The sequence below is a fragment of the Olea europaea genome, unplaced genomic scaffold (genome assembly GCF_002742605.1).
Source record: "Olea europaea var. sylvestris unplaced genomic scaffold, O_europaea_v1 scaffold1134, whole genome shotgun sequence".
Lineage (NCBI taxonomy): Eukaryota > Viridiplantae > Streptophyta > Magnoliopsida > Lamiales > Oleaceae > Olea > Olea europaea.
In genome coordinates, this window is record NW_019228724.1 from 1 (window position 1) to 11,658 (window position 11,658).

The 11,658-nt window shown below is 33.9% G+C and overlaps 2 protein-coding genes across 2 annotated transcripts; both read right to left on the reverse strand.

Annotated features, from left to right (window-relative positions):
* Positions 1–5: 5 nt before the first annotated feature.
* Positions 6–3,151, reverse strand: LOC111373457 (the record flags this gene model as incomplete). Its single annotated transcript, XM_022995994.1, has 2 exons — positions 2,827–3,151; positions 6–2,208 (listed from the first exon to the last, which is right to left on the reverse strand). A coding segment is annotated over exon 2 (2,166 nt), but the record flags the coding sequence as incomplete, so codon positions are not given.
* Positions 3,152–6,043: 2,892 nt separating this feature from the next.
* On the reverse strand, positions 6,044–7,970 carry LOC111373449 (COX assembly mitochondrial protein 2 homolog). Its single transcript, XM_022995980.1, has 4 exons — positions 7,793–7,970; positions 7,275–7,356; positions 6,622–6,726; positions 6,044–6,507 (listed from the first exon to the last, which is right to left on the reverse strand). The coding sequence occupies exons 2-4, from the start codon at positions 7,317–7,319 to the stop codon at positions 6,391–6,393; spliced, it is 267 nt and encodes an 88-aa protein (XP_022851748.1). The 5' UTR covers positions 7,320–7,356; positions 7,793–7,970; the 3' UTR covers positions 6,044–6,390.
* Between the last annotated feature and the right edge of the window lie 3,688 nt (positions 7,971–11,658).

Here is an 11,658-nt window from a genome sequence, read left to right on the forward strand (position 1 = left end):
GGCTCCAGAGTTTGGCTTAGGCGAGCTCTGTGATGGTCTTCTGTGCTGAAGGATACCCTTCTTTCCCTGCTTCCAAGCTGCTCTGTCTCTTCTATGCCAAAAAATCTACCACCAGGAATTCTACCTTTTTCTCTCCTTTCTAGCAACCTAAACTCACCTTCCGTCTCTCTTCTTATTGCACTTTCCTTCGTTTCACGGAATATCTCAGAAGCTGAGCCATTCTGCCTGTTTCTATGACTAGAAGCAGAAGAAAAGTTGTTGGGACCGTATCCTTTCACAGCAGAATTAAGTGGATTGTTAGTATCGGGTTCTTCTTCAATTTCCTGAAGATGATGATACACTGGAGTTCTACATTCTCTCAAAACCTCATTTCTTTCAGTAATATGTTCTTCTTCGGGAATCTCCTTGAAATTGTCCAATTCTTGAGACGCTGATCGAACAGCTGCATCAAATGATAATGCATGGTGGTCTTCATCATGTCCTGGATTCAATTCCTTTTCAAACATCGGTCTACTTGATGTCTTTAATGCTTCCGGAGAAATTTGCTGACGAGTTTTTCTGCCAGCAAACCAAATTGGTGGCGATGGAGAGGCCACATTGAGTTTGCTTGCATGACCAGCTTTATCTGAACCCAGTGGACTCTGACCTAAATCAATCCACAGTGAGTTATCCGACGATTCATCTTCACTAAATACAGGGCTTTTCATCACCTCCCCAACAGAAATACTCTCAGTGTCCTCAAATACAGTGCTCGCCCCATCCCTATCAGAATTGTTATCATGTTCCATTTCACTTCCAATTACATCCCTCACCTGTGCAGATGTAAACACACCAGAAAAGGCAGGCAACTGAGATCCAGGACGAGTTTCCGAGTTAACTTCAATCCCACTGACTTCTTCATCCTCAACAAATCCAGGAAAATTATCCATTGAATCACTCAAGTACAGAGGAAACATGGGTGTAATTTTCACTATACCCGACCCGGTACGTCCAGACTGATTCTGAAGGCTTGACATCACAGATTTCTTGATTAAAAGACATCCAAATCCAGTTGGGTCATAGCCAAACACTCTGTAGAACGAAGTGATGATGAAATCTGGTCGAAATAAAGATAATCCAAGGGAATCCATGTCCTTTGGGCCCAATGACCCAGCATCAAGCAAAACATGCCATTTTTTCTGTTGAGCCAGGGCCATCCATTGATACGAGTACTTCGCACCAGAAACTCTAGACTGCACAGGAAAAACGAAAAGGCCGACAGCGGAATCTTTCTTCCTCTTCCGTTTGTTCAAAATTTGCTTCCTAAGATCAGTTGAACAGAGCTTGAGAGAAGGCCATTTAAACCACGCACTATTAACTTTGGCACCTTTCTCTCTAGCACTCTGAGCCATCCAATTCACAGACTGACTTTCATGATCAAACATGGTCAACAACCTTTTGTTTGTTTGAAATGGATATGATTCAGCTAAAAGTTTAAAGGCCGAGCCACGACTCACGGTAAATACAAGGCCATACTCATTCTCAGGGATATTCAAATAGTCCATTATTCTCATCTTTATATCATGTTCAATGGTACCTTTCTCAGCTCCCCCATATAGAGCGTGATTTCCCAAATTTGCAGTAATCTCAGACAAGCTAAATGTGGACGATTCCCAGTAATGAACAGTTTGTAGCAATGAAAACAATCCAAATCCACAATAGTCGAGACATACCTTTGAATTGGCACCAGAGAGATGCGAGTACTCCTCTCCCCTCAGCTGATCAATCCTCTCTGACGACTGATACTTCGGGTACATCGTGAGGAACTTTGAGAACGCCTCGCCAAGCTCAGGAATGGAGTCCCCAGAACTGAATGTACGCTCAGCCGCAAGGGCAGTGGCTCTAAGAAACTCTGCCTGTGCATTTAGCCGATCAAGTGATCTCGATCGGGCCAAACCCTCATCTTGATTGACCATGGAATCAGAAGCCATGTTTTGGGATTTAACAAGAGACCCATTTTCAGATGCTTCCTCGAGAGCCTCTTTGAGCTTATGCTCTCGCAATTTCCGCAGAATTGAAGGGTTTCTCTTGATTTCTTCTGTTGAATGGTCAGAATCATCTTTTTTTCTGCTCTTTTTGTCCAAGATTAGAGAAGCGCAGTGAGATAATGGCTTCCAAAGTGAGATATGCATCAAAGCCCTTTTTTCCCTTCTACTGTGTAAAATCAATCTGATATGATTGTGAGAAATGTTCAGAAAGCTTAATCAATCAAAGGGGTTGATTTTTTGGTTTAGCCCATCTAACAAGAAACCACAGAAAAGGGAATTCCATTCAAACCTTAATTTCCAAAAAGCAAAAGAAAAAAATAGAAAAAAAAAATAAAGTTTCCACCCGAATAAACCTTTGCTTTCAAAAATCAAAACTCCATGTCTTAAGGAGGGAAAGGGCCAGTCATTTACTTTAAGCTAACAGTCAAACACTGTTTTGAGATTTAGCTGAAAGAACCCTAATATAAATGAACTAAAATTAGACCATGTCAAGAAAACCCCAGATTTGACCTTTCTTGAAGATTAGGTTTAGATGAGGACAACAGAGGAGTAAAAGGGTAACTTATACCCACAGATTTTTGGGAGTGTGAAATCTAGTCAATTTAGTATTTCACTTCAAACTGTTAAGAAAAATTGCAAATTAAGACCAAACAAGAATAGACAGGATATTCAACAAGATTCAATCTTTAACATGATTTTTTTGTCAAACCCCAAAAAAGAAAAATCAAGAAATCCACAAGAATAGAATTATAACCAGATCACAAAGAATTGAACGAGGAAGAGAAATCCTTGGACACACCAATATGACAACAAACTGTTCGAAGAAATGCTTCAGAGGGTCTCGACATGGCATATATCAATGGAAGAAGACCCCCAACGCCTTTCTTCAAACACCTGATACTGATAGGAGCTATGCGCTTTATTTCTCTCTCTCTCTCTCTCTGGCTTTTCCTCAAGCCAATTAAAGAAAAAACCACCACAGCGAATGCATATTTACTTCAGTTGCGAATCCACAAACGTTACCCTCATCGATTACCGTTACCCCACAGCACACCCCAGTTTACTGTGGCATTAGCTATTGTGCTGCTGTTTTCAAGCTTTTTTAACCTTAAATCTTTTTTTTTTCACAAAATTTTATTCTCGAAAAATCTACATAAAATCCAATATTTGTATATAATATAAGCAAATAGTGCGGAAATTACATCAAATCCTGTATTTGTATATCATAATAAACAAATAGTGAAGAAATGACAATTGACTTTCACACTCAATAAGTGATTTGTAATGTTACTAATAAAAATTGTTTAATTAAAATAATTGGACCTACCATTACCAAACACCCTTGTTCTTGTACTAATGGCTCAAAGTCAACTAACGAGCTTACTAGTTTCCTATCCAATAGTCCAACCATTTGCTTTTACTCTTGACTTGTATACAAATTCTATTGTCAATTTAGTAAAATCGGAATTGATCCCTTATTTACAATGAGTAAAATAATCTCCAATCCACCGTGGATAAGAGATCAGCTCTATAAGCAAAATAAAAAATTATGTTTGAGGGAGTATTAGCAAACGACTAGATTATGTTATTGGAATATATAGCCTATCTTTGACCTTTATTTTTTCAAAACTCATTTTCAACTACAAATTCTCTCATAAAAGAATTTTACTCTTAAAATTAAAATTTTTCTTTCTTTTTTAATCACATTTTCCAAAAAATCTATATTTTCTCCCAAAAATAGGGCATAAACAAGGGATAGTTTAACGATTACAATTACATGGTACAATGTGTTCTAATAGATATACCACGAATATGACTAGGTTAATGTCCATGCATGCTTCTATCAAGTACTAAGCATTATAGAGAGAGAATTATGAGGTGTTATATGGTGCGTTGTGAACATTTAAGATTGATGATGATGATAATGATAGTAGTAGTAGTAGTAGTAGTACTAATAATAATAATAATAATAATAATAATAATAATAATAATAATAATAATTAACACGATAAAGAAAAACATGTGATAAGATTGGTTAACTATTCAATCCAATTATTCTTAATGCAACATAACAAATGTAGATTTAGTGAAAATTTATTAAATTTATGGCCACATCTATATGTATATTGGACAAAAGTAAAATGTGTCCTATAATAAAATACATTGGAATATTCTAAGAGTGGAAATGATGTATTAGAGCAGTTTGAACCAAGATTATTTGTAGTACCGTTAGTATGTCACGATCTATTCTAATTTGAAATTTATCATCAATCTATTGTTATTTTTAGACAAAATTATAATCAATTCATTTGAGCTTTGATACGAATCCCGTAAATGAGTGAAAATTGCTTCCAAAGCCACAAGTATTTATAACTATCTTAGTCACATTGTCCGACGATCTAAGTTCATTGATTAAGTGACTAATAAAGAAGGATAGAACTCCGGAGAAGATATAGACAAAACAAGTCAGTGTGGTGGAACCTAGAACATCAGGTGCACAACCTCGTTCCAGTAGTCGTAAATGAAGAACATAGCTAATATTTAGATAAATATATACGTCAAACTTCAATTATATAAGGAATAAAGCATCTCCATTAGATTAAAATAAAAACAATACACATTCAAATTAATTAATTTATTAATTTCATTATCTTGCTTATTAATTAAATTTGGTAATCCTAACATCAATAATTTTTAAAGGATTAGGGTAGTTGTTAGGCTTTTGTCATTTGGCTTGGGACTAGATGAGGACTAAGATTATTAATATTATTAATTATATAGAATGAAAAGAAATGGAGTACGTTAAAATTAAATATTTTAGGGTTCTAGGCCAAGTTTGGAGCTGGATTCTTCCACTTGTACATAACCGATTTATAAAGTTTTGGTCAATCAATGTATAAATTTCCACGATGGTGTGAGATGTCCCAAGATTTTGTTTGTCCTTGTATAGTTTTATATTTGAGTTTTATCTTTAAAAAAATCATGTCAAATGTAGTAAATGCCATTTTCACCCCCAGTTTACATAATTTCTTATATATTGACCAGGCTTATTGGCACACACTCCCATTGGCCCATATGACCTATGAGGTCCAAAAGACTCCCTTGCGGTCAATCCCCATTATTATCGTCGTTAATTCCACTTAAAGGGGCCAAAATGTTTACTTTCAAAAGGGCAAAACCGTCTTTCCATTCCTCACCACGTATTAAGGTCCTGTTCCCATCTACTAAAGCTGTCAGATGAAGTTGATTCGAGCTTTTTCTATGTTATACTTAAGTACCTTGCTATTTGTACATGGTGATTTACACTTTAGTTGACACGGCCCCACCACTCCTCTCACATGAGGAGGTCGACTTCACGCATTTGGACGTGAGACCCGACCTCAACCATGTGAGAGGTCGGGTGGGGCCGTGTGAACCAAAGTGTAAGCCACAATGTACAAATAGATTAATCTTATACTTAAAGGTTGAACCCCAACCTTGAGGGCCCCCATCGTCTCCCTCTAGAGTTTTGTGAGGGAGGTAAATCGTGAGATGTGCCCCAACAGATCAGGGAACAAGAGCTGCTTGTACATTACTCCTACAAGGAGTCAAATTCCATATTTCAGGAATCGAACCCCCACACTGCGGTTGTCAGCAATGTTTTCAATGTTATACTTGATTATACTTGTAAAAGAATGTTAAAATGAAACAGAGTTTGCTTAAAGGATCCATAGTCGACGATTCCAGGAGAAGCACATAGGAATCCATTCATGATTTTGGGGTATCTGTCTCATTATTAACATTGATATTATTGTCAATGCAACTATTTCAATTCTTGTTATTCTTCTTGTTTATTCATTCCAAAGATTTTGTTGTATTCACTTGTTGTATAAGCAATTATGCAAGTTGGCACTGTCTATTAGTCAATAATGTACTGCAATGCAAAGTAACATTTGAATCTGTTACAACAAACTTTAATGAATGCATGCCTTCTACTAGGACAAAATGAAAGAATGACAATAATATCCTTTCCTAAATACACACTATCAATCGATTCTGTTATACTTCAACCCGCAAAAAAATGCATAAACCCATCGATTAGTAGAAATTTATAATCATCACGATCACGTATAGACAGTTATGACATAAAGACATCATCTTCCACAAAATATCCCGAGGAAATGATATTTTTCTAGCCTTCAATGGCGGAAGGAATTTAAATGATAATCCAATTTCTCCAATATTAGAGAGCTCCATAAAAAATATATTACATTTGGCGTTCAAGAATATCTCCACTTCAAGCTGCAACCAGTTTGATGTGTCTTTTTCTGTACCCTTTCTATGCAAGAATTTTGCACTTGCATATCCATATTTAGCTTCTACATTATGATTGCACAAAATTGTTCTCAGCTCTATTCTCAGCATTTTCCTTCCTGTATGCTTGTAACCTCTCTTTCAACTTTTTGCTCTGCTCAAAATTTGCCTTTCGCTTCACAGCTTTCTGCAAAAGGGTTTTCTTTTGCGTCATGGTGTATTGGGACGATTTTTTTCATAATATTTATCAGAGAATTAAATTAAAATTAAAGTACACATATGTATTCACTAAGAAACTTACTTCCTGGCGGAAACAATTGTCAAGCTTTATTTTCAGATCAGTGCAGTCACCAAAAAATTTACCAATAGGATGCTCCGTATGGCACTTTTGGAACAGTTCAATAATCTGCACCAAGCAGTTACATATAAATTACAAGGCTTGCAGGCTTATCACTGTGCTAAACAAACAGAAAAGGCGATGAAGTTCGATAGAATTCTTCCTATCCTACACTGGGGAAGCACTATCCAACCAGCCTTTATCATAAAAAATGAATGGTACTTTAATGTGGTTATCTCAGTTTAAAGATTCTAAAACCAGCACCCACAAGATGAATCTCCTCAAATAGGTTCAGTATAGTGAATAATGTATTGTACTTGCATCATAAATAAGGCGACAGCAACAGAAATGGACATTGTTTGACGCCATGAATGCAAAAACACACTATGTAAAATCTCGAGAAAACATAGGTTGTTCTATTGATGATGAAAATTGAAGAAAATCTAACGTGCTTACACATTCTATATCAACTTAAATTCATATGATATTAGGCCAAAGTTGCAGAAAAGTAGCCAATAATTCATAGGGAAGATGTAATCAATTATAAGCAACTCACATGCATAAAATAAACTCACTCAAGGTAAATACAAGAGAAGCAACAAGATGGAGAAACTTACGTCTGCACACATGGGGTGCCTATGGATTGTTAGAGGAGGATGCATCTTCTTATTTCCTATGTATTCAAACCTTGCAAGTATACTGCAGAAAATTAAACAGAAAAGAAAATCAGTATATCTTCATTGTCCGTTCTCTGTCCCTTAAATTCACTCCCCAACAATGAAATACCTAGAATTTTTTAATTTCAAGTAACATTCAGATTTTGGACCAGCATATCTCCTTTAATTACCTTCATAACTTTTGATTCGAGGGGAATGTAGATATATATATAAACTATATGACATTAAAATCCCAGACAGGGGCGGCGAAAACCATAAAAAACCGCATAAAAATTCAAGAGAAATGTTGTCGAAAAAATCACTGTTGTTAGAGGTAGGTTACCATCAAGAAACAACAATTTTGGAAAAATATATAAACCATGGGAAGTTGAGTTAAAATTAAATCATTCGCACAATCAGATCGACCGCGATTTCAACGTATAAAGCCCGTTTTTACACTTAGAAATATCAGATACTACCTTCCAACTTTGTTGATGAAGAAATTGAGCAGAAATCACTGCTATACTAGTTAAATTGGCGCCAAGGGTGATGAAAATGTCCCCCTTTTTGCCTCTGCCCCAATATTTAGCGTAATCCGAGGAAGAAGAACTTAGCAGCTGATCCCCTTTGCTCTGCGAATAAGACTAAACAGGCAATTCTAATTCATTTTTCGAGTTAATTACCCCTTTTGGTCAAATAATCAATTTATGTCAATGTTTTCGATCACTCACTATAATTTAATATGTCGAATTTTGACCATTAAACTTATCTAAAAGTTAGAAATTACTCACTTGCATAATATCCATTACAAACCTTTAACGAAAGTAGTGACGTGACTAACAGAATGTACATGTGGCATCTCGTCACATAGTTAACAAATTGCTAGTCTTAGATTACTCAACAAATTTTGAGAAATGTATTCAATTGCTCAATGAACTGTGAAGCGGTCGAATTTTGGCCACTAAAAATTTAAAGCATCTTTAATTGCTCACTAAACTTTGAAAACGTCTTCGATTGTTCAATAAATTTTGAAAAAATCTTTGATTGCTCTTTGACGTTTGAGGTGATCGGATTTTGGATACTAAACTCATAAAAATGACGTCAACCTATTATTCATTAAAAAAATGTACTAGGACACAAGTCACGTAAAAATAATAAAGTGGACAAATGAGTCCAAATTATCAATTCCACGACAAATGATTACTCAATTACTTAATAATGAAATTTAATTTTAATGTATTTTTGTAGAATTTTAAATTATTTTCATCATTTGAAAAATTCAAATTTATTTTATGTTTAGTTGTTAAAATTAAATTAAAATAAAATATAAATTTTGCAATGAAAACCACAAAATTTTTTGGATAAGTTTAGTGACCAAAAATCGAATGTTTAATTTCCACTTTTAACAAATGAAGTGATCAATAAAAAAAAAATTCTTAATAAGATGTTTAGAAATTTAATTAATTTCAGAATTTTAGATTTTATTATATCTATGATATTATTTCCAGATGTCACAAAGATCATATTTGAAAATCGGTCACATTTACATGAACAATACACACATGAAGTTGTTACAATTCTACGAGCTATTATTATTTATTTATTTTTATTTTTTAACTTAGTAGTGCCGTTATTAGGTAAGCCAACATCTGCAGCCACAATTTATACTTGGTAATTTCCAAATGGGTGATTCTCTCTGCTGACCTTTCTCGACTCTTATGTTACTCTACATAAAAAAAAAAAATGCTATAGTCTTGTTATGTGTACAGAAAAATGCCGAAAAATGCTGTCAGAATTTTCACATAATACATTTCACAGTTTTTTATTCGACGATGGTCCAAAAAAATTGAAAAAGAAGACCAACCAGATGCTATCATTGATGAAATTTTGGCAACACTGCTTTTGTACAAGCAAATAAATTCAAAATGCTAACCTCATGGACGGTTTCGTATAGAGGTGAGTGGGACTCGCGCCTTAGGGCCAATATTAGAGGGGCCCCTAGATTCTAGCCTATTTCATCATTTTTTTTTTCTTTTTGGTAAATTGGGTTCACTACCTTTTTTTTTTAATTAAAACTTTAATAAATTAGGTCCATTCGATTCCGTTTATAAATAAGGCTCAATAAAAAAAATTTCATTGTGGGAATTTCATTTCTAAATTAGATCCATTTCAAATACAACAAAATGGGACAAGCGGCATATAATTTCACAAACTCATGTTGCAGTAATTTCTTAATTCTACTCAACTTATTCATCGCATAGGTAGTATTCAATTTATTTGTTTAAAATAATAGACGTTTCACTAGACTTGGCAAAAATTAACGAAGATCCTTAATTGAAGAGTAAAGTCGAGTTCTTAGCGACATATAAACTTCAAAATTTTGAATTCTTGCTTAGATAATTTGGTTCAGGTTGTTGCAATCAATATTTTTGAGAAAATTCTTCAAATCGAAAACACGAATAATGATGGTGCTATCAACCTCTCACTAGGAATTGTTTCATTTCTCGAAAATTATAGAGAAATTGAACTTGCCACTGTCATGGATAAACCGACAAAAAGGACAAGCAAAGTGGGTATTGAAGATGTATTTTGATAAAAACGTACAATTTGAATAAAGAAGAAATTTGACAAAAGTAGTGGTGATTGGGTAAATCAATCAATTAAAGAATCTTTTAAAGTTGAATACTTTCTTTTTATAATTAATCAAGCTCTGTCTTCTCCAAAATTATATTTGAACAACTTTAAAAATATGAAGAGCCATTTGGATTTTTATTAAACTTGAAAAGCTTAAGGCGTGCAGTTTTTTCCTTGAGAAGTATCGAGAACACAATGGACGTTCGGATATTAATGGAGATGATTTATGCTCTGAGTTACATGTTTTGATGTACTATATACTAAGCAAAACAACGAGAGTAAATGAAGTGCAACAATATTTGAAGACATCTCAAATGCTTATATTACTTACAAAATTCTGTTAACTATATTTTATCTCGAATCAACTGTATCGCAAGAAATACTGAATTGATTGACTATATTATCAATGGAGAAATAAATGATTGAATAGGTAGATCATTCAAATTTCAATAATGTTTCTGCCTCTAAAATCGTAAGATGAATAATATTTAATTGGTGGTTTGAAACATTGTCGTCTTTATTATTTAATTATAATATAAATCATTTGTATAATACATTTTATTTGATGTTTTATTGTTAAATTTTAAATTAACAAGTTAACTATTGACTCCATAATACACTTATAGATTTTACATAAATACAAAAAATATTGGGGCCTAATTTATGATGTTTGATTTAGGCTCCGAAAATCATAGAACTGGCACTGGCTAACCTGCTAAGTTAAGGTTGTGAAGTAGTAGTGAATATTGATGGACACGTGTAATTGACAGAAAAGGCTATTGTGAACTAAAATATTTCATGTGATGAGGCTGAGTAATCCTAAAATTACTAGGGTTACCGAATTATGCTTGTTCTATTGCATATGACAGAGAAATTTTAATTTAAGATAAGATTCACGTTTTGCCTAAATAAGAGTATAATGAATTTGAACATACCCGCCAAAATGAATTCAAAGGTTAAACATCAAACTAACATAACTATAGCAGTAAGAATTAGGAAGTATTTCAAAAAAAAACTTCAACATACCCTTTCGAGAGACGAGAATGAGAGGCAGATAGCAATTTTAAACAGATACAGTGCAATTTTTTATTACGTTTTTCTTCTTTCTGTTGATGGAATGCTAGAGACGAGAGTGAGAGGCTGGATTTGGAGGAATTGTTGAATTGGTGAGTGAAAGGATGAGAGCTGCTGCAATGCTTCGACAAGGATTTGGGGAATTGGACTGGATTAGGTCTGACATTTTTTGTTTGAACTTTTTCAAAAAAAAAGTTAAACCCTAACCTTAAGGGTCCTCCACACCTCTGTCCTGAAGCATCGTGAGGGAGGTAAATCGCAGGTTATGCCTTCAAGGATACAGAGTGGAACTTTTGTTTGAACTTTTTCTCTTGGACGTGTGAATTGGAAAGCCTAATAGGCCAATACTTGGAAAATAAATAAATAAAATAAAATAAATAAAGAGGGAAAAAAAAATCATAAATCAAGTTTTAAGTATAACCAATTCAATTTTTAGGTCTTAAGTTTAAAAATGCAAGCAAAAATCAAATATTTATTTATTAATAAAAAATATTTAATAAATTAAATGAAATAAGGTCACAATTACAGAATTAATGATTACATTTACATAATTATATGTCACAACTTATTTATTGATCATATAATTTAAAATTAATTGATCAAAAATTATTTCGAGATCACAAATTAAATATTTTAT

Coding starts and splice junctions, on each gene's coding strand:
- LOC111373449 (XM_022995980.1), bottom strand. CDS start 7,319: ATGCATCCTCCTCTAACAATCCATAGGCACCCCATGTGTGCAGAC. Junction 6,727..7,274: donor GGCACCCCATGTGTGCAGAC/GTAAGTTTCTCC, acceptor TGCTTGGTGCAG/ATTATTGAACTGTTCCAAAA. Junction 6,508..6,621: donor ACAATTGTTTCCGCCAGGAA/GTAAGTTTCTTA, acceptor ACCCTTTTGCAG/AAAGCTGTGAAGCGAAAGGC.